Source organism: Bemisia tabaci, chromosome 7 (assembly GCF_918797505.1).
Source record: "Bemisia tabaci chromosome 7, PGI_BMITA_v3".
NCBI classification, from domain to species: Eukaryota; Metazoa; Arthropoda; class Insecta; order Hemiptera; family Aleyrodidae; genus Bemisia; species Bemisia tabaci.
In genome coordinates, this window is record NC_092799.1 from 38,473,189 (window position 1) to 38,500,164 (window position 26,976).

A 26,976-nucleotide genomic window follows, 5' to 3' on the forward strand; every position below is an offset into this window, starting at 1 on the left:
CCGATTGTAACGTTGCAAATCTCTATTCATGATTACTTTTTTCTCTTTTCTTCTCTTTTTTTTTCATGAAGAGAAGTGACAAATAGTTTCAATGGAGCTTTGCTGCAGAGTTTCTGCAACCTTTCAAATTCATTGACAGAGAGGAATATTTGTTAGTTCCCTTTTAAATAAAATAAAACATAATCAGAGGTTTTGTAACTTACTCGAAAATAGTGACGTTGTCGGCTCTGGTTTGGCTGAGCTTTTCTTCGTCGAGACAAGCCTGGATGTTGCGGCTCTCCTCCATGATGGTGAGTAGATTCAGCTCCTCGCGGCCCAGTTGGTACTCGAGCTCTGCCTGCTGAATCCGAGTATCGATGTTACTGCACCAAACAAAAAATATAACAAATTATGGTCCGAGACAAACATTCTTCAGAAAATTCCTGCAATTCGCTGTAAAAGGACCTGTCCCATTGAGGACCCATTTTCGTTCCGTCGAGGGTTGTTTTTATTTCAATGGTGAAAAGTTTAAGATACCTTATAAATCATCCCTAATCACAGTATAAACCATACAGGGTGTACCAAAAGTCCGTCCCACCCCTGCTAACTTTTGAACGAATTGAGCTACGGAAATGAAACTTTGGGAATGTTCCTATCTCAAAGGGGACCATCTTTTAGGGGGGTCCAAATTTTGGTCTCCCCTCAGGGGGGGCCTCGGGGGGCCCCCAACTTTTTTTTTTCAAATGGCAACCCCTATCTTGTGATACCTCATTCAAAAGAGCATAAAAAACTAAGAATTTTGACGCAAACCGCAGATCAATATCTTAATTTTTGACCGAGTTATGATAGGTTAAAGGTCAAATTTGACCTATTTTCAAAAAATCTTAACTCCGGTTCAAATTATCGTAAAGAAAAAAATAAAACGGGAAAATTTACCAAATTGTGTCCGCTTTTAAGTAAAAATTGCAGAAATCACTTCGATTTAATTTTAAGGGGGAGTTCGGACCCCCCAAATACGTCAATTCAAAGGTCATTCAATTTTCCCGCGAAATAAGCCAATTTCCCCTAGATTTGCCTCCACATTATCTCAGTAGGTCGAAATCAGTTCAAAATTACGTTGGCAAGTCCTCAAATTTCGGGAAAAGTTTAAAAAAAACGAAATTTAAGGTGATTAAATTTGACCGTTTAAATTTCGTTTTTTTTAAACTTTTCCCGAAATTTGAGGACTTGCCAACGTAATTTTGAACTGATTTCGACCTACTGAGATAATGTGGAGGCAAATCTAGGGGAAATTGGCTTATTTCGCGGGAAAATTGAATGACCTTTGATTGACGTATTTGGGGGGTCCGAACCCCCCCTTAAAATTAAATCGAAGTGATTTCTGCAATTTTTACTTAAAAGCGGACACAATGGAGAATTTGCAAGGGTCTGAAATTTGATGAATTTCCTGTTTAAGTGAAATCCTCTGAGTAAACTGAACACGAAGATACCCTTGATTCATAAATTGAGCAATTATTAGAGGAGATATGACAAAATAACAGATTCCGCTAAAATACATGTGTTTAAATGGGAAATGCCGCCAGATGACGTCACAAGGCGGCACATTTTCTCACTTTTAAATCAATTTTTCTCCAATTTCCCATGTCAGAAAACAATTATGAAAAATATTGCGAACTCAGCTCATTAGGCACTTTCAGATGAAGCAATAAAAAAATTGCGTGCAAATTCTCCATTTGGTAAATTTTCCCGTTTTATTTTTTTCTTTACAATAATTTGAACCGGAGTTATGATTTTTTGAAAATAGGTCAAATTTGACCTTTGACCTATCATAACTCGGTCAAAAATTAAGATATTGATCTGCGGTTTGCGCCAAAATTCTTAGTTTTTTATGCTCTTTTGAATGAGGTATCACAAGATAGGGGTTGCCATTTGAAAAAAAAAGTTGGGGTCCCCCCGAGCCCCCCCTGAGGGGGGACCAAAATTTGGACCCCCCTAAAAGATGGTCCCCTTTGAGATAGGAACATTCCCAAAGTTTCATTTCCGTAGCTCAATTCGTTCAAAAGTTGGCGGGGGTGGGACGGACTTTTGGTACACCCTGTATAAGTGACCCTCAGGAAGGGAGCGGGCTAAGAAACGAATATGAATACAACCCTTATTCTGCCGTGCTAAGATAAAACGCCGTATGAGCCTTTAGACGTTGCCAAATTTTCTCCGAAAAATCACCAACTTTCTGTTAAATTAGTTGATATATTTCTTCCAATATTTCAGAAAATTTTGCTGGTGATTTAATCTGAAGAGTTGGAATCAGTGTTCGAAACTCACAGGCGCCTAAAATGCGCGCCCAAATGCGCCTAAAAAATCGGCCATGGCGCCTAAAAAATGAAGACTCTGCGCCAACGTGGCTCCTAAAAATTGCCCCCTAAATATCTGAATTTTCATAAAAGGTGATTATTCGAAATTTTCAGCACCACAAGTGTAGGCTTTTTCTATTCTTCACGATTTCATCATTTGTGCTTTTGTCCTCCCCAAGTTACGACTACTTATTATTTTTGTTACGAAAACATCTTGAGTCTATATTTTCACTAAATGCGCCGTAATATATAGGCAAAAAGTCAATTTGGTCCCTAAAAAATCTTCAATGACGCCTAAAAATCGGGCTTGATGCGCCACATGGCTCCTAAAACTTAAAGGTGAGTTTCGAACACTGGAAATGTGGAAACTGTTGGAATGTTTCAAGAACTAATACTCACAATGTTCCTCAAAAATAAATGTTTTAAGAGTAAATTTGACAATGTTCGGATGTTGTAATGGCGTTTTTCCTCACTAGGCAGTATTGCTCACAGGAGACTTAATGACTCCCGGTCAATCGTCAAAAATTCGGTTGGGAAATGGAGAGTATTAATGAGAGCGATGCGGCAACAAGGTGATGATGGTTAGACTCGCACAACAGGTTACAAACTCGAGCGTGGTTACAATTACGGGTTACAATTATGAGAGCGTCGAGTCGCTTACTTTCTTTCCCCGGGCAGAAGTTCAGAGGTCCCATCTCAACTTTTTCCTCCCGCCCGGCCCGGCCCGGCGTGGCGCCCGGTCCTCCCGTGAATGCCAACGAAAGCTCCAAGCTCCGTCGCCAACGCGCTCAAAACATACTCATCTCACGGGCGAGCACCTCTTAACTCTCTAGGAATAATAATGTAATACACTATCCAGAAGGTATGTTTTTTGTGCGGTACTGATTAATTTATTGTTTTTTCGTTTTCTTTTTTTTAAAAAAAGAAGCTGAAGGCTTCGAGGCAAAAGAAACGAGGAAGCTTTTTTTTAAAAAAGGAGATCGGCAAACTACCAACGGTAAAAAAACAAGGGAGAAAAATGGGGAAAAAGACTAAAATACACAATTAATAAAAAACCTAGACCTTCCGACTCAAAACTGAGTCATTTTCAGTCGGAAATACAGTAAAGATTTTTTAAAAAAGAAGAGAAACGATGAAAACCTGAGCCCTACATGGTGGGGGAGAGAGGGATGGTACCGCATCACTCGCTAATCTACGATGCTACAATGTTGATTGGGTTTTGAAAGGATGCGACTATTCGGCGCGCTGGGAGGCATCTCCACACGATGAAGGCGCTTCTAATGCGTCGTCACACCGTATCAAAGAAATATGTGAGGCAACTGTATGTATCGCTAATCTACACGGAGAAAAAAACTTCGTGCGTGGGACCCGAAGTTTAGGTCATATGGATCTCTGAAGTTTTCGGATTGAGCATCCGAACACTTATGGTCCAGCTGCTGAGGTTTGGATCACACATCTGAAACTTCAGTTCATACATCTGAAGTACTTCGGTTTTCACATCCGAGAAACTTCGGTTCTCACATCCGAAAATCTTCGGTTCTCTCATCTGAAGTGCTTCAGATGTAAGAAATGAAGTTTCAGATGTGTGATCCGAACCTCGACAGCTAGACCTAAAGTGTTCAGATGCTCAATCCGAAAACTTCAGAGATCCATGCGTGACCTAAACTTCGGGTCCCACGCACGAGGTTTTTTTCTCCGTGTACGTGCTGCTTCTTAGTTGATTCGATAGTAAATTGATGCAACTATTCGGGCACTGCGGCCACGCTAGGAAGTATCATGCCGCAATGAAGGCGGTTTTTACCTCTCCTCACTCTCTCCCGCCATTCATAAAATACTTATCTCAAGCAGCCGCATCACTCTCTAATCTACGCTGGTATACTGCTGATTGGGTTTAAGAAAGATGCAACTATTCTGCCTCTGAGGCCGAAAGCTGTCTCCGAACATTCATGAACAAGAACGCCTTATTTTTGAAAACAGATACGAGACGCCGCGCCACCAAAAGGCGCCTTTTTGTTCAGATACTAAGCCAGAGAAGGTAACTTTTTGCACATCAAGGCACCTGCTGCTCCCATATCAATGCTTTTTCATATTCGTTCTCATTTTCCCTGCCCCTCTCTCCCCTATTTTTTTCTCATTCTCCCTCATTTTCTTCCCATTTTTCTCCCCCTCTCTCCTTTTCTCTTTTCCCTTATATCCTTTTCTCTTTTTCCCTTCCTTTCCCCTTCCTTCATCATTTTGGTTCCTTCGGTAATACGGCGCCTGGTTCACATACCTCCTATCGCTCCACCCTCGCGAGGTTACTACCTTTGATCTTAACTTTAGTATACCCAATGATTACAATTCAAAAATTGTGAGAGCGCGGTCTCTGAAATACGTAGTCAATGTTTTTTAGAAGGCTTTTTGGCTGCAATCTATAAAAAACAAAAAATCACATTTTCCGGATTTTTCACAGGGAAGTTTCAAAAATTTGACGATGAAAATTGAAAATTGAAAAGAGCGTAATTCTTTCTTAGTTCATGGTTACAGATTAACTGTAGTTTTCGGCAACATTGGAAACCGCGAGTCGAGTACGTCGGGGCTCATGAGCAGCAAATTTGCCGGATTATGTGGAAAACCGTGGATATTTTAAATTGCGTCAAATAGGGAGGTGTGCCGAATTTTCATCACAATTTGGCAACAGTTACCAGGAGGGAGTTTAATTTGTTGATACGTGAGGCCGGTGCGAGGCCGCACCGCAAGTGGCGTCTTCGATGCAAACATAACGTAATAGGTTAGGTTGTGCAGTACGTAATGCGCATGACAAATAAAGAGCTCCGCGGATAACTGTGAGTTTTCAAAACCTGTTTTTGCGAATAAAAAGAAGGAAAAAACTTGGAGCGAAAGGCGAAACGATCGGGCCTGCTCGGAGCGCCGATCCGGTGCATTTCTATTTCATTCAAGCCGGCCGTTCCGTTACGTGACCCGCATGCGGAGTAGAGTCCACGTTGTGGCTGTGCTGTCATCGGTTATTAGTACTACAAGGGGCTTGCGCAAACACGATTTTTGACGTTACTTCGAGCGAGAGTTTCTATGACGTTTGTTTCGGTGTCACTGGACATGCGCTCAAATAAGCTAACGATCGAAAGTGAGGGAATCAATGACTCGTGTCTCGGAAATAAGTCTACCACGTAGTAGTTTATGGTTGTCCGTTCAATGCGATAATTGTGTAAAGAATATCTTAAATCTAGGCTTAAGAAAAACACAAGCGAGAAACAACCAGAGACAAGAGATCCTCCACTGGCGTCTTGGCGATAGATGGAAGCAAGTACTTTCGGGGACTCAACAGTTCCTTAAGGACAATTATTAGGGAGCAACAGTCATCACTCTTATTTCGGCTGTTGGCCTACCTACATGGTGGATGATGAGCTTCGGATGACGTCATGAGCCAAACAAGTTCCCCAAACTTCGGCTTGTTTGCAAAACGAAATTGCAAACACGTTCTTAACCATTAACCATGTAGGTAGGTCAACAATAGAATAACGAAGTTCCGAAATTAAAAGCTTCCACCATTGCCAAGATAGTAGTGGAGGGTCTCTTGTCTCTAGAAACAACACTAAGAAATGGCCCAAACTGTAGGTTACAGGGTGGTGAAATGACGCAGGGTCCACCCATACCATTTCGCGGGGAAAACAAATCCGAAAAGTTCCAAAAATTTAAATTCGAGTCAAAAATGTTTAAGCTCTAATGAGTACCAGTACAAGACCGAGGGGGTGCTCAGCTCAGGCAGCTTCCATTGATCTTTTAAGTTGAGGTCATGCCGAAAAATCCATAACGTTTTGGGTCTTTTTAGAACTCATCAGAAGATCACACTCGTCAATGAACACAACTTAAAAGCACAAACATGGTGCACTTGAGTAGGATGCCAACCCTCATGCTCGCCCGCCCGCATAACCATCCCCATCACTCAATGCGATTTTCTCCTGATTATTACCAGGGCCAGATTTACCTACTTGCCGCCCATGGGCCGCCTGTATTTTGCCGTCCCCTTCTCATTCATTTTGAAATCAATTAAAACCATCAAGTGAAAGTGCCGGAGGGGGAGGAGAGGGGTGCATAAGACGCGTTTACTCGTGTTGCACACATTTTTTGCGAAAGCCCTGTCAACACTACTAGCAAAAGTTCACGGAACTTTGCGCGAAAGTTAAGTTCCGTAAACCTATCTCTGTGTGAACAAAGCCTTCCATTTATAAGCATTGAACGAAAAAATTAAGAAAGAACAAACATAAATGTGGTTTAATAATTTTAACTTCCGCCGCCGCTCCGCGCTGACCGCACTGTATTTGGCGCAATGCGGGAAGTATTCCTACAGTCTTGCAGGCGCTACGCATTTTACGCGGACCGCCCCTGAACGCATACTGCGTTTGACGCAATGCGTGAAGTGTTCATGAAGTCCGGTAGGCGCTATGCGTTTCACGTCAACCGTTGCGCTGCTGACCGCACTGTATTTGACGCAATGCGTGAAGTATTCGAGCAGTCTTGCAGGTACTAATATGTGTTACATGCCAACCGCCGGGCCGCGCTGAGAACTTCTTCTTTTCATCTCAAGTCCTCGTCATCATTGCTCCCTGCGCCGAGTCGCTCCATGCCAAATTGCGTGTTTTCTTGTGTCACTGAAAACCGAAAGACGCTTTTCTCGTTTTTAATTTTTTTTCTGAATCCGAATTTTTTTATACCTATATTTTTAAAAATTTCAAAATTTGCCGCCATAGGCCGTGGCCCATGTGGCCACCCCCTTAATCCGGCCCTGATTATTACAGCGATCATTGTCCGTGTATCTTCATTAGACGACATCTCCACTCGTTTCAATTCAAGAAAACACATGTCGCCGAGAGGTGGTAGCACGCAGGAGCAAAGAGAAAAAAACACAGGTGTGTGAACCGAGCTTATTGTGCCGACTCACAATACTTTATTAATCAACGACTCGCGTTAACCCGAATGCTGATCGTTGATTAACTCGACACCTACTTAGATGCAATCCAGTCGTGAGGCGGAATGATCGACTATCGATTTTTCCCTATTTGAAGCTACAGTGAAAAATCGATTATGAAGGTGTTCGCTGCGAACACCTAGTTTATCGATCCTTTTCCATAGGTTTAAATAGCAGCTCGATCGATATATCGCAAAACGACAATCGTCGCACGTCGGACGTCGCTCTGTCTGAACATCTCACTCCCGGGCGGTCGCGGGGGATCGGATTAGCGAAAAAGAGGGAAACCGCGATGATTTCTCGCGGTGATTTCCGTGAAATATTGCCCAATCGCGGGCGGCCCATTGTGTCGCGTTCGGTGGAAATGCGCGCGCCCTAACGACGTCATTGTCTCGGTTTCCCATGCACATCTCGGCTTGACCGCGCTCGCCCGGTGCGGGTCTCCGGTGCGCTACTTAGAAGCGCGGTTGGTGCAAGGCAAGGCCGCGAGAAACCCAACCGCATGGGAACTCTGCCGTCCTCAGGAAGGAACACTGCATAAACATTCAAAATGTAGCCAAACTAACCAGAAGTAAATGAGGCCTTATATGTAACAATGGCGGATGTGAAAAATTACCTTTATAGGAACACGCTTAAAAAACTGTTTTGTTCACACAAAAATTTAATATGTTTGGCTCTGGCATAATGTACAGATCTCGAAGATCACAACTCAAGTATTTTCTCAAAATTTTCTCGATGCCAAAATAGTTTTTTTAGTGTGCTTCGAAAAGGTAATTTTTCACATCCGCTATTGTTGCAGATAAGTTCTCAAATGTATATTTTTGAGAATTTTCCCCTCGGAATTATATGGTAATAATTATTTTTTGCGGAAAAGTCCTCTGGAAACTTTCCCAGAAAGAGTCCACAATTCTCTAGGAAAATTCGTGTTTTATTTGAGGAAATTTGGCAACAATTGAATGTTCACACGGCGTTCACTCAAAACATGGGCGAGATGCTGCGCTAAGCACCCGGAAAGCTGACGAAACGCTTTTGCTGGACTCCCGGCCTTTTCCTAGACACCTACAGCGTTTTGATAGCTAAGGTGAGCGAGGGTACACCTCTAGCGAGGGAAGTTCGAAAATGTAACGACGAATTGCAATATTTTTCATTTTGGTGATTGGGGTCTCCTCCTTTCTTCATGTCTGCGACTGATTTCTTCGGTATTTCAATTAATTAAACATTTTTTGCGTCTTCCGAGACACTCTATTAAACGAAGAAGAAACGGACCGGGTGAATGTTTTCTCACTTATTGCAAAATTTAAACATCATATTAAAATACAAGCACTGAAGCATTTTAAAACATTCGGTCCTTCTCATAATTATGAGTGGAAAACAAACCAACACAATTCAAAAGGACTGATTCAAAAACGCTGTACAAGTATGTATAAAAGAACACTTGAAATATTAAACGGCACCCGGCTATCAGTGGTGCATTTTCCACTCGAGTTGACGCTAACTTTTTTCCGACCCACGAAGCATTTATCAATTAAGCGAGAGCACACAGCACAGGTCTGAGGCTCAGGTAAATGCTCCGCTTGACATAAACATCTTATTAATTGAATAAAGCCCACAATATTTTCCCTCCGTTCGACTGCAGAATCTAGAAAATGAACAGCTAATTTATTCATTTAAATGTCAGAAATGTCAAAAAAAGAAAAGAGGAGGAAAAAGAACCCTGACGCGCGTGGAGTGGAAAGGCCAAAGGAACGCTAAGCGAGTTGTTTCGCCCAGTTACCTCCACTTGAATAATCGGAGGATTGGCGCATGTTGTCAAATCGACCTTAGAGTTTATTTGTATGACTTTTGGTGTTGCACAGTGATTAAAGTTTTCGATTCGCTAAACAGAACGTTACATCGATCAATTACGCTGGTCATAGAATCGTGTTTTAATGCTTGATTCTTGTAGATAAGCTAAAAATAATAAGATCCGTTTAATCAGCAACTTTCTACGGTCAGTATTAGCCGAGATATCTCCCTCTGAAAAGTCGGGTTTATGACGTCATCCATCGCGGTAGTGACACCCGTGATTTCTTCCGCCTTGCTTTCATCAGTCGATGTGACGCACGTTTGCACTGAATACTCAACGTAAAACACGGATGAAAACAAGGTGGAAGAAACCAAGGGTGTCACTTTTAATTTTACTCATAAGGAAGATATTACTCTGTTAGTTGACACAGTGATCGTTGACACCATGCTCAGGGCCCATTTTTGCGTTTTACTGCCAGAGCACGTCAACAATCGGTGGCTCCATGATCAAATTTTGGGTTTGTTGACATCATGCAACGTTACCATTCTTGTTAGCACAGATCTTCTTATTTTTGGCTGATCTACAAGAATCAAGCCTCCTAACACGATTCTATGACCAGCGCAACTGACCCAATCTAGGGGACCGGGCTCACAATCAGCTCATCATAGCCCATTCACAACTACGCCCAAGAATTCCAAAAACTCTTGACTCCGTTCCGACTAGAGTCTCTTTATACTGAGAGTCAAGACAACACCCTCTCGTGGAGTCACAAACGGGAATAAAGATTACAGAAATTGAACGTTTTTTGTGTTCTTTGATCTGCCCATTCGCAAATTCCTTTCTCCGTTCCTTCTCTCATTCCGTTTATTCCTTGCCGAACCCGTAATTCCCTGGTCCGTTCCAGATTATAATCTTTGCAATCGGTGAAAACGTAATATTTATTCCCGCTTGTGACACTGTGAAGGCCTAAAATACGGGAACCAATCAGAAATGGATTCACAGTGTCCACTGGAAAAAAAACACATTGGATCTAGAGTCCAGCCTCTTGAAAACATTGACAAGAAAAAATACTCTCGATTCAATCAAATTTTTGCTTAAATCAAAAGGAAATCCGCTCAAATTAAGAGGCTTGGTTTTTGATTTAAGCGAAAATCCGATGGAATCAAGAGTACTTTTTCTTGTCGATGTTTTTAAGAGTCTGGACTCTAGATCCAATGTGTTTTTTTTTTCCCCCAGTGTGTGTCTTGACTCTCAGTATGAAGGGACTCAAGTTCCGCCGAACGATGCCGAAATGAACACTGGAAAACTATACCGCTGATTTCCCGGAGGCACCGGTTGAACCGGCAGCGATGGTTGCGCGCTACGACGAGCACTCACAAAAACAGCCTATCTACGCGGAGTCTCCGTTGGAGTTAGGCGATTTCCGCTGAGCAGGACAGCGCAGGGATTCCGGGGCGAGCCGGGATCGGAGCCGGGCGAAGATCATAGTTAATTATTCAAGGTGAGCGAGAGTGGAGTGGTAGTAGCGGAGTACCCCCGATCGCGAATCCCGGCGTCGGCGCTATCAATTTAAGCGGCGACTCAACAAGTACATCGTCGGCGGCGCGGCGCCCTCCACGTCCACATCCACCTCCGACGCGACTCTCAACGCCTCAGCTTGGATCCAGGTCCTCGGTCCAAGACCCGACCCGCCGTGCCACGACCAGTGCCGTTCTTTGCAATGGGTTACAGACGATACGACTTGAAGCGGCGAGTATCGAAAGCTGCAATCTCAGGGGAACTGCTAAAATTTCAGTTTGAATTTCCCTGATTTTTACTGATATTTTCAATGGAATTTTTCGACTTTTTAATTTTCTACTTTTGCGTTTAAGTCTCCAAGAAATGGTGATAAATGATCTGCTATCTTGGAAATAAGCCATATCGACGGTGAAACTACCAAACCACGTATCTCGGTTTGCGACGTCGCAGACTTCCTGTCATACTTTATTTTTTAAATGAAAAACTACTTAACATCCAGTCTTGAAAATTTCTGTGATTTTTCCTCTTTGTGCGGAGAAAATTCCGTGAAAATTTCAAGGAATGATATCGATTGGGTCTACTTCAAAAAAATAAAATGTGAGCGTAGATTTTTAAACACCGCAAACGAGATACGTGGTTTGGTAGTTTCACCGTCGATATTTAACTTATTGGCGTCCAGTACATTTAAATACAGTCTCAACACGAAGTTTCTGGACACACCGTGTTACTTTACTTTTCTACTTCTGCGTTCAAGTCTCCAAGAAATACTTGTCGATGCTCTACTGTGTCGGAAATAGGCCAAATTAAATCTACTGCCGGTGTCGAGTACATTTCATCACGATTCTTAGACAAAGTTTCTGGACGCAGAAATGTTAGTTTACTTTTCTTCTTTTGCGTTCAAGTCTCTAAGAAATGCTCATCAATAATTTGCGATCTCCGGAAAATCGGTGTCCGTACGTTTAATTACAGTTTTTAGCCGAAGTTTCTGGACGCGTAATGTTAGTTTACTTTTCCACTCTGCGTTTAAATCTCCAAGAAAACCTTATCAATTCTCTGCTGTGGTTGAAATGAGTTAAGTTTAAAATCAGCATCGGTGTCCTCGGAGACAGTCTAGTAACCAGTACCAATATGTTGTATCTGACTTTTAGAAGTTTCCAAAATCGGAATGCCATTCACTTTAGAAACAAATAAAAGTGACCTCATGGGAGAGTTAAAAAAAGTTTTCTCTTTGTTTAAAAATACTCATTGCCGATGTGTTACGGAATCACGACGCAATTTCTATGGGCAAGTATCAACTTTCGGTTCTCGGTTGATGGAGGTGCAGCAGGTAAGCATAGAGTACTAATAAAAGGAAAGAAATAATAGAGACTTACTCGGAGATGTCGAGTCGGTCGAGGGCGAGCTTGATGTTCTTGACGACGTGGCGCTTACTCTCGGCTTCGACTTTGAGGTTCTTGAGCTTTTCCTGGGCGCTGCGCCGCTCCTTCTCGCTCAGAGGTTGCCCGGAGGTCGGGGCCCCCAGCGGGGTCGGGGCCAGAGCGACCCCGTTCGTTGTCGTCGTCGTTGTTGTCGTCGTCGTGTTGGTTGGTGCCCCCGTCGGAGGGTTCCCTCCGCCCCCGCCATTGTTCTTCGTCTCCTTGCCCGGCTTCCGCGGCGGCACCGGTCCTCCCACTCCGTTCAGCTCCCCCTTATTGCTGCAACAAAAGAAACACCACGTCAGGTCATAGGTCGTTGGAGGGTTCGTCAATATATGACGCCTGCGGGCCGATTATGTATTGAAATTGATAGACGAAGCTACAGACAAAGAAGACAAAAGAGATATGGAGGGATCCTACCGGTGAGAGCGAGTGGTTGCAATGGACAAAAGAGGTAAGTAATTGAAATTGATAGACAAACCTATAGACAAAGAAGACAAAAGAGATATGGAGGGATCCTATTGGTGGGAGCGGGTGGTTGCAATGGACAAAGGAGGCAAGTAATTGAAATTGATAGACAAAGCTATAGACAAAGAAGACAAAAGAAATATAGGGGATCCTATCGATGGGAGCGGGTGGTTGCATTGGACAAAGGAGGTACGTAATAGAATAAGTAAACGCAACCCACGATGGACCCGATGGATAGTCCATCATTTTCTTTCTTAGTTCATAGGAGCCACCAATTTCAACCAATAGGATAGTTCCATACTCCCTCTGTTGCCTATCGCCTTGTCTATCAATTTCAATAATAGGTCCACTGATATATTTTTTCAGGTACTTTTTAACGGTGCTCCCTCCTCCGCATTGCCAGGTATCTCTGCTGTAGAGGACCTATATGGGGAGAGTATGGACATGTCTGCCATTTTGGAGGGTAGGTCATGGACAGGCATGACAGATGGTCAAATTTGGTTTTGGTCAAAACTGCAAAGTTAATTTGCAAGTTTTGGGCGGTTGAAATTGTTACCAGAAACTGAATGTTAGGTTTAGAGTGACTCATTTTTGTTAAGCACATGTTAGGCAGCTCTTGATCCTCCCTCTTCCTTAGATTCTGACGTCATTTTTGGACGGTTTCTAAGATTGTCGGCTGTCACTTTCACGCAGATAAGTGAGGATGGTTCTAATCTAATCTTATGTTTAACCGCGAAGATGTAGGTTTAGGGCAAGGTCGCATGAAGAGAACGCGCAGTTGAGATTCACGGTCAGAATTTGAGGCAACCAATGCATTTTTATACTTACAATCATTCGTTCATAGTTAGAGAGTCAAAGGAGAGCAAATCATAAACGAACCGCATTTAGCAAAAAGGAACCAGCGCAATTACATTGTTGCTTAAATGTTGCCTCTTCATACATATCTGAAAACTCTCCCAAACTAGAAAATGGTTTTTGCATCCCACCAAAAGATCGTTGATTTTGAAGCAAAATAAATGTGTAAATTTTAATACTGAGCAAATATTTAGTATTTTTAAAAGAAAAAAAGAAGTTGCACGATTTTGGAAACACTGTAAACACACTGGTTCCGTTCAGCTAACCGCGATCCAAATGTACAATGAAATGTCTAATCTCAGTATCTCGCTTTGCGGAATTGCAAACTTCCCGTTACACTTTATAATATTTCTTGAAAACCACTCAAAGTCGTGTACGAAAGACTTCCGTGATATCTCTTTTCTGCGAGACGGATATTTTGCGAAAGTTCCGAAGAATAAAGATTCGCCTTCCATTTAAAAATGAAATTGGAGAGGAGATTTTGAAACGCGCCGGTCGAGATACTTGATTTGAGAATTTCATCTTTAAAATGGCAAATGCTGTATGGAAAAAAATAGCTCTGCTTATACGGCACAAGCGACGGGCATCAATTGATACTAGCTGCGTCTTGGCGGTGTTATATGAAGATCCTTCAGTACTTTGCGTATGCAAAACGGACATCCATCGAGCAGCAATAGATGCACTAAGGCGCCGGCCGCGCATTCATACTTATCTGTACACAAATTCTAAGCGTGAATTTTCAGCCAAAGCAGGAGAAAGATATGATTTTCTGGTTTTTTCATGTCACTCGTATGAGGAAGAGTGTGGAAGAGCATACAAGGTTCTACCTTCACTGGAAGCCATCCGCAACGGACAAAAGTGAAGAATGAAAGCCTGATATAACGGTAAAGTGGGACGCTTTAAGGTGATTCGATGGACGCCATATTTTGTGTCAGAACGTCATGCGATATATCGCATCAATTGGTTCCATTTTTTCAGCTACTCGTCATTTTTCTCCAATTTTGAGATCGCAATTCTGTTGTCAGGAGACTGAAGCACTCACCAATTTTAACAAAGAAATTCAACGTAATAAAGGCGTGGTTTTTTCAGAGAGAAAGCATCGAATTCGAGTGCAGTTTCGATATCAGTATCGAATGCGATGTTTTCTCTCTGAAAAAACCACGCCTTTATTACGCTGAATTCCTTTGTTAAAATTGGTAAGTGAGTGCTTTAGTCTCCTGACAACAGAATTGCGATCTCAAAATTGGAGAAAAATGACGAGTAGCTGAAAAAATGGAACCAATTGATGCGATATATCGCATGCCATTCTGACACAAAATATGGCGTCCATCGAATCACCTTAAATCTTAATGCAAAACCGAGACCTATTTTACCCTTAATCATCGCAAAATTTCATCCAATATCAACATTCATGGCTCCTGAATCATGGCACCGACTTTAGCGGCAATATTGCCTCTAAAATTTCGGAACGGAGTTCTGAACACTGAAGTTGACCTTTCAAAAGTGACAAAGCACTATTCCGAATACTTCCAGCTCAGCTGGATGAGAGTTAGCTCTCAACTTGATCAGGTTACAATATCTAGAGCTCAAACCATATTCCTTTTTGCAACTGGGCAACTGTACCAACGCTTTCGTGCTCCCAGACTCTCTCGAGAAAGCAGCACTCATCCAATCCACCACACTTGCCGAATTTCACGAGACTTCCTTTTGACAATGGACGACTAGACGAGGTCAGGAAACCATCACTATGTACAATCTTTCATTAAAATGTCATGCAGAACAAGAGAGCACCTTACAATTTTCAAATGCCAATTCCAAAGAAAGCAGTTACTATTATTTTGGCTCCCTTGAACAAAATGGGCTCAGAAACTGAATGTGATTTAGTGCGTTTAACGGTGAAATAATTTTCTCTTTGTGCTACATTGTTTGAGACTAGTTTCCAAAAACTGCAAATTAGATGAGAGAGACACATTCTAAAAAAATCCGCTGAATTCACCCGCCTAACAATGTAAGTATATTAGCCTAGGATCATTTTGTTGCCGTAGGCTCCTATCAATTAATAGTGTATCAATCATAGGATTGTTTTTTTTTTTTTTTTTTTTTTTTTTTTTTTTTTTCTTCAATGAAAAAACCTTGTAATCCCTTACAAAAATCTATTTTTTAAATTATTCTGTTTTATCTTGCTCGATAAAATGTTAAAATTCCCCTGTCTATGGTGTGATGCTAAATCTCCTTAAAGCGCCCTCTCACAATGTGCATCATTTAGGTCTCCTAAAAAAAGGAGTTGTTCATAGAAATACTATAAATACGGCCCTGAAACTATACATAATCAAAACGTGGCCCAAACATGGCATTACTCTCCCAAAGTGTCTACTGGTTTTTGAAATCCAATTTCAGGACTTTTTCAGGACCTTTTCAGAACTTTTTTTTGGACCCTCGGAGTATTTTTGCCGAGTTAGGGTCTACACTTACTGCTAATTTTAATAAAAATCGAGTCCATCCTCGAGTGAATGATCCTCCTCACGAGAATTGGTGATGGCTAAGGGAATCTATGATATGTATGTATAATCGGGACACTTTTCTACGTGATACCTGCACTTGCGTCTTGCACCCGCGAAAACCGTGAATTTTTAAATTTCTCGGGACCTCGAGTTAAATTTCCGGACTTATTCGTGACTTCGGGACCGGTCATGCAAATTCCTGACTTTTTCAGGACTTTCGGAACTTTCGGGACCTGTAGACACCCTGCTCTCCCTATATAATATATACCGTAGAGGAGTTCACCTGCGCGATCAGAGACGCCTAGAAAACCGACAACGCTCGGCCCGGAACAACCGTTCCGTCAGCTCCAACAACACTTCCACCCACACCCCTCTCGTCCCATTCGACGTATCGACATGCAAATCAGGCGCGGTGGTGGGGGAGGAGGCACAGAGGTCCGGGTTCCAGGGAGGATACGTGCAAATTGGAAATGATACTGCGGCTGCACTCCGTGGTGCAGTGGTGCACTGGCCCTCGGACCGAAAACCGCACAACGCCCACGAAAAACGGGCGTAGATACGCTGTTTTTGCTGCACCTGGGCGCCGACGTCGTCGTCGGTGCATCACCAGGGTCTGAAAGTTCAATTACCACCCGTGAGCTATCGGCGCTCTTTACTCTCAGCGTCGCGGTCAGAGGTCATTACTGCCGTGCTAAGGAAGAACGCCGTATGAACATTCGAGAGTTGCCAAATTTCCCTTGATAAAACATGTATTTTAGACGACATTCACGAACATTTTTCTTTGAAATTTTCAGGTATTTTAGATTAAATTGCGTACGAAATCGTCTGAAAATTTGGGGGCAAAATATTCACAATTTTCCCGGCAAATTCGGTATTTATCGAAGGAAATTTGGCAACGTCTGATGGCGCATACGGCGCTCTTCCTTAACACGGCAGATTACATGTCGGCTCAGTTTTTTTTTCTCTCTGCTATGTGTGAGACGTAATAGCTTGGATATTGAACAGGTTGACGTTCATTTTAGGAGGGAGACAATCATTGATTTCGACACTCTCCGAAGGATTTGAAGGATCGGATCAGACCAGAAATAACATTCAATATTGAATTCCGAGACCAGGTACTGCGGTTTGTGCCGTTCTCATCATGTCTCATCTCATGTCGTATCTCAATTTCCATTTAAGCCCTTCTCTGCGTACAATTTCATGATTTTTGGGGCTTATACGGAGGTCGAGATATAAAATCAGAGAAGCGACGATGTAGCATTATTTCTTCAAATTATTTCTCTTTGCGGGTAAATTGTTTGTACTCTATTTTAACAGGTAAAATAAATGGTGCTACGGCAAGGAAATCATCAGCTAATATCAAAGACTGTCGGTATGAACAGATATGAACTTTGCTAAAATGTTGTAAGCAAATATTACCGCAAACCTTTAAAATTGCCTGGATAAATTACTCAACACAATATGCTCGTCATAACAAAACATTTTGAGTAGAGTTGTTAGTCCGACGGTGATAATTAACATAAATTAACGTGGCTACAACATAAGACGCAACTATTACTGCTCCCAAGCCGCTCAAATTGCATAATAGGTTAATGAAGGCGTACTGATCACAGTAAATACGAAAAATTGTTATTATTAGAGTGAATATAATCCGCTGATGATACCGCAAGCAGCCATTAGAGCTCCCAAGCCGCTCACGATGCCTACTTCGGTCATTGAAGGCGATCGCTCTATCTTTCTACCCGTTCGTTAAAGTCTCTTCGTACTTATACATTCGCATTTTGGATGCAGGACACAGACGTGGAATTTCACTCCGATTAAGAAGAAATATGAATCAAAACTGGGCATGTGAGGAAGTTGTAGTCTTAAATTCGATCTCATAATGACAAAAGAGTGGTGAGAATGTCCGAAATGTCATGGAGAATATTCCGTTTGATTGTGGACAGAGTTGATTATTTTAAAAGCTTCAAATTTTAATCTTTTTCGAGTTTTCGATCTTTTTCATATTATTCCCTGACTTTTCTCTGGCCTGATGAAATTGAGCTCTCGTAAGTGTAGGAGATTTGCAATTCAAGTACTCTTTCGCGAAAGGCAAGATGATGCTATTGGTTTCCTCTGCATAACGAACCCCAAAGCTCAAAAAAACTCTCAAATTGACGCCGAAATAGATGAAATATTCCGCGTCACCCTGAGAGTCCACTATTATATCAAGACAAACCCTCTATGCAAAGATAAGGAGCAAATACATTAACAGGGCCGTGTTTTCAGTTTTGGAGTCCCCAAACAAAGTGCAACCCGGTTAATGTATTCGCCCCTTATCTCTGTATAGGGAGTTTGTCTCAATTTAGAGGTGCAATTTTGGGGCAGGGTGGGATATAGCCTCCATCATGACCTCAACATTGAGAGCTTTTTTTGAGCTTTTGAGTTCGTTGCAAAGGAAGCCAGTGGCATAATAGTGTTTCTCGTGAAATATTACTTAAGTGCTGGAATAACAAATCCCTCTAGTATCAATCAAAAAAAAAGTTTGGTCGTATGTAACAGAGCTCGTTCCATATCAGCCAAATTAATTCGGTTTGTCAAACCGAACTTTCGGTTCGTGTAACCGAACTAGTGCGGTAAAAACTGACTAAGTTTGGTCATACATGCCGAACGTTCGGTTACACAAACCGAAAGTTCAGTTTGGCAAACCGACAATTTGGGGTGATGTGGAAAACCGAACGTTCAATTCACATGACCGATTTTTTATTTTTTCCCGTGATGCAAGAGCTTTATTTGAAGTTTTTGAGACGCGACAACCTAACTGGGACAGCAAAAATCTGTTGCTATCAGCCAATAAGGGAAGTGAACTGCGGTTGGAGAGCCCTGTGTGAGAACCGTAGCCCAGGTTGAAGGGCATTGCGTGCGGCGGGCGATTGGGTTCCCGATCGGAGCCGGAGAAAATTGCAAGCTCGGTTATTGAATAACAGCGGAATATTCGTTTCCGCCGATGCGCGCATCGCGCCACGCAACTCCCGGCAGCCGCTAGCATCCTTACAGTGGGCGCTCCACTCTTGCACTTCTTCCCGGGGTTGTCAATTCCACACAAATTTTCCCGATTTTTGTATATTGATACGGAGTGTCGTGGAATAACGAATTCCTCAGGTATCACAAAAAAAAAAAAAAAAAAAAAAAAAAAAAAAAGTTCGGTCGTATGTAACAAAGCTCGTTCCATATCATCCCAATTATTTCGGTTCGTCAAACTGAATTTTCGGTCTGTCAAACTGAATTTTCGGTTTGTCAATCATTTGGTGCTTTTGACCCTACTTTTTCTCGCGTTAAGCAGGAAGGAACCAAGTCACGTCAGATATTACCATAAAAATTCAATAGGGCAATTTAAATTTTTACATGAAGACGATGATGCGGATTTTTGTGGACATTTCAGTAAGGTTTCTGTATAGCGCTCCATGTATGTCTCACTTGGTGGCTTGCGGAATGCGGATTCTAGTGAAACATAACAATGCTTGGACTTGGCATCGCTGGCCCCGACTGGAGCCTATTCCTAGCTACCTCAAAACCTAGACTGATGATTAAAACCCCGACCTTCCGAGGACCATCATCGTAAAAAATAATTGCAGAACTATCGACGGAGGGCCTCAGCCTCATCCCCCAGACTTCCAGGCTGAAGTAGGTTCGTGCAGATTTATTTACGTTCCCACCGCAAAACAGCCATTTTCATTTTACGCGAATCCGGGTAAACCTCAGCACAAGGTTTTGCATGAGATGGCGCCATTATGGATGATCGAAGGAGTGAATCCTTTCGTTGTTCTTAAAGTTCTAAGTTTCCGGATTCTGTTGTGCTCGACATAGGCTCAAAGAAAAACATCGTATAATTTCCCATTGTTGTGACCATTCTCTGTGTTGGGGTCACTCTCGAGGGTCATCCTAACTATGACTGATGAATCGTGGATTAAGCGATCGATTCGGTAGAAATTCTTGACGAGTTGTTATGATGACAAGATGAATAATACTGCAGGATCTTGACAAAATATCAAACCCCTGAAAATAAATGTTGCTCCAGTTGTTTTCATTGCTTGAAGGATCGTAAGAGCATACTTTTTGAGGCACCTTGTCTCTGGGCACAGTAATCACATGCTGCTACCGAGTATGGGACCTAATATAAGTCAAGCTTCGACTATTTTAATCTATCCGTCCAGAATTGGCAAACTCATATTTTACGGAAGCGTGAACAATCACTGCAGTTAAAAAGAAAAACTCACCGGCACGAACATATCACCAATTTCGTTGATGAAAAAGATCAATTTTCCCGCGGATGTCTGACGTAAGAGCGTATCTCAATTTTCATGTGAACCCTGTTTTCCATTTAACTCTATACTTTTCGCGGCTCATGTGGAAATCAAGATACGCCCTTACGTCAGGAGGACGACGAAATCTGGCATTTGAATCAGTGAGAACGAAAACACACCAACTCGAAAATATGAAAATAATCAAGACACACGTAAAACTGCGCAGTATAGTTGAAGAAGTTAGCACAAGAAAAAGATTTTTGGTGCCGAAACACCAGTACTTAAGGACACTTTAAAGGTCCAAGTTGGGAGCAGATGCGTTAACTTCAATGCGATCTTTATGAAAACTGGCTATCTTTAATGAAAATTGAGCATTTTGGAGGTATCGAGTTGGTGTGTTTTCGTTCTTACTGATTCATTTCGGGATCTCCCCCCACTTTTTCTAACTTTTCTCCGACTTATTCTACTTTTCCCCAACCCCAAAATGTTCGAAATCCCCGAAATCGCCCACGGATTCCCTGCCATTTCCAGATGCTTTCTGGTCACCGAAAATCCCCTGACTTTCCCTGTCCTTCCAAATTTCTCAAACCACCGAAACCTCTGCAAACAAACCGCAGGACCAGACTTTAATTTCTCGTAAGATTAATCTCCGGTGGAGGCAATAGATCAACCGAAGCCCACAAGTCACAGTGCCGTTTTTCATGTTTGGAACTGACGCTAATACCCCAGGTACGAGTCGAGTCGAAGTGTTAATCCACCCTCGGGAGAAGGCAGATGAGAGGAGAAAGAACAAGACGCGCCTAAATTTTATTAATGATTGAACATTCTCACCAAGACACATTGTCACTTGCGTGCCGCCGCGGCGCGGGACGGAATAAAAAGAAGACATGGCTGCCAAATAATGGTGAGAAAGACTGTTTTGCCGCACTGGGTCGGTAAAGCGTTTTAAAAAATCGTTTGGTGATAGTTGAATCAAAAGAATGATTTAAATGAACGGCTAAATTATACGTTAAGTATTGACGGAATTAATGCCCCTATGAAAAACGCCGTGGCTCGGAAGACTAGTCTGAACGTCAAAAGTACACTGAAAAAAAATTCTCGGCTTTTTTATCGAGGTCCGTTGGTACCTTTACCATCTCACTTTTTTTTACCAACTATTGGTAATTTTACCAAGACAAACTGGTAAGTTCACCTAAAAACCGGTATTTTTACTGTTTTTTTCAGGTAAGAATACCACTTTTAATGGTAATCAATTCCCGATAACTTTGCCATTTTATCTCGGTAACTCTACCACAGTCGATAAAAAATATTGGCGTTTTTACCAAGGTCCAGTAAAATTACTGAGAAAGTTCAATAATTGTACCGAGATTTCTCGGTGAACTTACCAATTCCATAAATGGTAATTTTACCGAGAAAAAACTGGGATCAAATAGAACCTTAAATTCTTGGCAATTTTACCCTTTTCTTAGTAAATACACCAATATTTTTTTTCAGTGTATTCGTCAAATGTGAGCAGAGCTATCCCTTCCAGGAAAAACATACTCGATGGTATCATCCAAATCTTCAAGGCTGAATTTTCCCTTATCAATGTATCAGTATCATAATCAAGGAAAAATGAAGTTTTTTTCATCAGGGATGATACGAAAAAGGTAAAGGTAACCTTTATATGCTTATTTTATTGCACCAGTGAAGTGAATGACATCATACATCGTTTTCTTCCAAGCACTTTTTCCCCTTACTAATGGAGGGCGAAATAACTTAGACCTTCTTAGAACCCGTGCTGCTTCACAGCAAATGTATACAATTTTACAAAAAAAATGAAACTTGCTCAACTGATCCATTATGTCAACGTAAAACGGGGATTTGTTTTGTACAGAAAATCTTCACGCTCGTCTCGGGGGGATTGAGGGGTTGTAAAGGGGTAGAGGGGAGTAGAAGGGGGTTGGGGTGGTATGGAGGAAAAATATGGACAATATAATCGTATAGCTATATTGGGACATTCGAAGAAAAATTGGACGTAGTTATGCTGAAAGGAACTATGTGCTTACACTGAAAAACAGATAAACTTAAATTTGCCGCCATGAAGTATTTTTTCTTAAATCAAGAATTTCGTTGTTTAGTATGAACTATACTTTTTTGCTTAGCCCAAGCATTATTTCTCTTGTATCAAGGAAAATTCAGCTTAAATCAAGATAGAGGAAATTCATGGCGGCAAATTCAAGAATCATCATGCTTGAGCCAAGCACATTTTTTTCAGTGCAGGGTTTGCGGGTAACATACTTCCTTTTAGCATAAATACGTCTAATTCGTCCATGCCCCCTTCGAGATCGTTTAGCCACGTCCATGGAAATCTTGCAACCTTTGGATCAGCGGACGTGACGATTCCAGAGTTCCGAGCCAATTTTGGAAAAAAAATCCCTGGCTTTTCCAGGTTTTCCAGGTCAAAATGAAAATTTTTCCAGGCTTTTTTCCGCGGGAAAACTCAAATAATTTGCCTTAAAAGAGACAGCGCGCGCGCATTTTATCAATTTTTGATCTGGTTTATCTGTTTTTTTTTATAAGAACCAGGCTAGGATAGTATCATAACACGAAAATCTCAATTTTAATTCTTTCATTTTCATTTGTTTAATTTATAAATTTTTTTCTCAGTACTTGAAAAATTCCAGACTGTTTGAGCAAATTCCCTGACTTTTCCAGGTTTTCCAGGCCATTTTTTCCCCTGACTTTTCCCGGTTTTCCAGATCGCTGGGAACCCTGGATTCCTAATAAAAGTCACATTTTCCACATGGTTAAAATACAAGGAAGTAAATTGATGCTTTCATTTGGGCAACACCGCTCCAAAGGTATCATGAATGAGCGAGTCGCGTTGATAATCCCATTACTCTTACAAAAACAGCTCATCCAATTCATTCGGGACGAGTATAAGTGGCCGGGATCTGCCGTCCAACGTGGGCGGATTAATCAGGAAAGCGCGCGCGTATGGAGGACCCCTTCTCTTAAAACGTTTGGATCCAATTAGGAGATTCAAATGAGCTTCGCGCCCGATCTGAGGACTTCGATGAGCTCTCGTTTCCCGGTCGGTTGTACGAGCTCGAATTGATAGCCTCCGAAAGTTCTTGCAAGTCTGCCGTGGTTGATTGAACGATGAGAATGGAACTAGAAACTGCGAAACTCCCGTTTAATTTCTAAAATTGCAATGAAAAAAACAAAGATTGGTATAATTTACCATTCCTTCACGCTGTATTTCACACAGCGTGAGGGAATGGTAAATTCTACCAATCTTCGAGTCGATTCTGCCAGAGGAATGGTTATCTGCACCACTGTATGTATGTATAGTAACGTTTACCTTTCTTCTGGCAGAATTGACTCTGAATTGACGCTGTGTGAAATACAACGTAAAGGAATGGTAAATTCTACCAATCTTTTTTTTTCAGTGTGGGGAATTGCCAAGAAGTTGAACACTTTTGATGACCATTTTCGACCATCGGCGGATCCAGTAAATTGGCAACATTGTTTTTACCCCCATTCAAACCGGAGAGAAGAGACCCTCCGCTGGCCTCTTGACGACAGGTGGAAGCTTTTACTTTCGACGATTCAACAATTTCTTATGGAAAATTATAAGAGAGCAACATTCATCACCCTAATTTCGGCTGTTGGCCTAACTATACATACATGGTGGATGATGAGCTTCGGGTGACGTCATGAGCCAAACAAGTTTCCCAAGCTTCGGCCATTTTCGGCTTGTTTGCAAAACGAGACTACCAACACGCTGTTGAGCATCAACCATGTAGGTAAATCAACAGTAGAATGCTGAAGTCTCGAATGTAAAAGCATCCGCCATGGCTGAGATACTAGTGGAGGGTCTCTTGTCTCTGATTTAAACCTATGGAAATGTATCGACTCTTGGCGGGGCCAGGTGCTCTGACAAGAATCGACTATTTAACATAGGCTAAAACGCAGGAATTCCGGTGAAGATGAAACATGCTAAAGGTATATACTTACTTGTTAATTATGTTGAGATTTTCCTTATCTTTAAAAGCGTTCCTGAGGACGTCTAAGGCTTTGGTTTTGACATAAGTTTCTGGTAATTGAGTATTTGAGGTGTGAATGATAGGAGATGAGAGAGACGAATGACTTCCGTTTTTTCTTTTCCTCGGCGATGTAGAAAGTGACACCTCTATACTCGCCATCTGAAAAACCAAAAGCAGTGATGAAAAAAAAAGAAGGAAAACGCGGTTAAGGATCAAAATGAGGAAAAGTGAGAGTCGTTGACTTTTGAGCAACTCACTGATTTGATAATCGGATGAGGTGAAACCTTGCACTCTTTAATCCATGCTTTCCGTCTCGTAAAAGGAGTGAACTGACTTGAGCACTGATTAAGATACAACCTGTGCATTTCAATGTATGGAAAAATTTAAGCTGCAGGTCGTTAAACTAAGCCGATCTTCGCACTAAGCCAGTCATTAAACTTTGGCTGAAAGCTGAGGAGAACAACACCTCCAAAAGTAGAATGTATATTTTTAATGCATTGGAAGACATACAAGAAACTTAATCCTCAAGACTTGATCGTGCTAGGATGCTGTAACAGGTCAAAATTTCCTGGAAGTGTCCGTTTCCTAGAATGACATTTTAATGGACTGGCGAAAAATACTTGTTTAAATGTCATATTTATTCATCCAGTATCAACAAGTATATTGCCCTTTCACAAACATGTTATAGAATTATGTATAAACGTCCTACAATCACGTGCGCACAGTAACATTTTCCACCTAGGTCTCGTAAATGAGGGATTGGTGCTTAAATGTTTGGAAATATTCATCACTGATCGATACAATTACACACACAATTACACGAACTGTATACGTGATGAACACTATTGCAGCTCGTGGCGCCATTCACCGAATTTTTCAAAAACGTCACCGTCATCCATCTTACGTCAAATTGATTTTTGATTCGAGAAAAAACAATACGAAAAACTCCAATTTTTTAGGCGAAGGGATGTCTTGCCATTGAAGTAAACCAAGAGCTCATGTCTTTAACCGGAATGAGCCTGTGACTGCATCTCACGTTGCCGCCTTTCCCCATTTATTTTATTCTTTTAGTCAAAAACCGACCATCTCCTTATTTCTAGAACATTTCATCGACCTTTTTCTATCAAGCTCAACTATCCTAATCACCTGGTTGTAAACGCATTTTCTTTCTGGAGGAAATAAGAAACTGCGCAGGGTTTAAGAAAAATGAGATGGCTTGTTTTTTAACCACACGATATAATTTCAAAATTTTATTTGTGTAATTCTGCCGTATCAAAAAAAAACAGTCTTAATATTTGAATGTTGCCAAATTTCCTTCATTAAAAAGATTAATTCTGAGAGACGTGATGAATATTCTTCCTTTAAAGTTCCGAACAATCAAGGCTGAATCGCGAATAAAATTCCCTGCAAATTTTGAGGAAACCAATTCACCATTTTCCGAGAAAATACAATTTCTCGGAATAGATTTGGGTTCGAATACTCATACCGTCACCTTCCAGCCGCAGGACCACAAGCGCCATACGACGTTCAAAATTTTCCGCAGTCATTTTATCATTTCACAGAGAAATTGTTGGTTGAATCTGTTTGAAAATGTCATTGAATTTTATCGGCAGCACAAAGAAAATTCAGTAAAATTTTCTAATAGCTTCGTGAACAGTTTCTCTGTAAAAAATAAAATAGCGGCGGAAATTTTCAAACGTCACATGGCGCTTGTGATACTTCGGCCGAGAGGTCACGATACGACGGTTTACCTTACACTGGAAAAAGAAAAACACATTGGATCTATAGTCCAGACTTATGAAAACATTGACAAGAAAAAATACTCTTGATTCAATCAGATTTTAAGCTTAAATCAAAAGGAAATCCGCTCAAATTAAGAGGCTTTAGTTCTTGATTTAAGCAAAAATCCGATTGAATCAAAAGTATTTTTTCTTGTCGATGTTTTTAAGAGTCTGGACTCTAGATCCAATGTGTTTTCTTTCCAGTGTATCCCGAGTGAATTGTCAAGTCATCCTAAATGAGAAAATTCGAAAAATTTATCCGACACGCACCGGAGTCGTAAACGAAGGCTCGGTGGAGCCATACGAATGCCGACCCGTAAATTACTGTTATTTCGGATCGTTAACGCTGCCCGTTGTGAGTGGGCCGAGGGGTGACGGGGAGGAATGGTTCCTTTGGTCCTTTAGAGGGCCGTCATATGCAAATCAGCGTATCGGGACGATTTGGAGATTTTGATCGTGTCTCTTTTAGGCTCAGCCGTCACTTCTCTCGTCATTCTTCCATGCTCGCTCGATCCTCTTCAAAATTGAGGCGTGTCTGCCTAATAGCTATCAAAATGACGATAATTTCGAGTATGGAGGAGACCACGGGTTTCCAGTGATATATACTGCCGTGCTGAGGAAAAATGCCGTAAGAGCTTCTTGGCGCAACCAGATTTCCCTCGATAAAATCCGAATGTACGGGAGGAATTTTGATTTATTTTCTTTAAAATTTTCACACAGTTTTGTTCGCAATCTAATCTAAAATGTCTGAAAATTTCAAGGTAAAATATGGAGAACTTTTCTAGGAAATATACGTGTTTTATCCGGGGAAACTTGGCAACTCTCGAATGTTCATACGAGATTTTTCCTTAGCGCGGCAGTGTAGAGGAGACCTGAAGGGACGTAGACAATCTGTGGCAAAATTATTTGAGTTTAAAGAGGGTCCGCTAGGCAAGGCTCCAAATTTTAATCTTAACGTCCAATCCACCCCATGGTCAAATACCAATGCCTACAGCGCGACACCACGTACCTCCATTGTAGTGTTTCAAAATCTCCACTCTTA

General features: G+C 41.6%; 1 protein-coding gene across 1 annotated transcript in view; it reads right to left on the reverse strand.

Annotated features, from left to right (window-relative positions):
- sprt (PDZ domain-containing protein sprite) overlaps positions 1-26,976 on the reverse strand; it is a 126,426-nt gene that overhangs the window by 25,600 nt on the left and 73,850 nt on the right. Inside the window, exons 5-7 of the mRNA XM_072302814.1 lie at positions 24,125-24,312; positions 11,974-12,294; positions 204-362 (exon numbers count right to left, since the gene is read on the reverse strand). Of these exons, the coding sequence (XP_072158915.1) occupies positions 204-362; positions 11,974-12,294; positions 24,125-24,312 (668 nt within the window). The remainder of the gene's footprint in view (positions 1-203; positions 363-11,973; positions 12,295-24,124; positions 24,313-26,976) is intronic.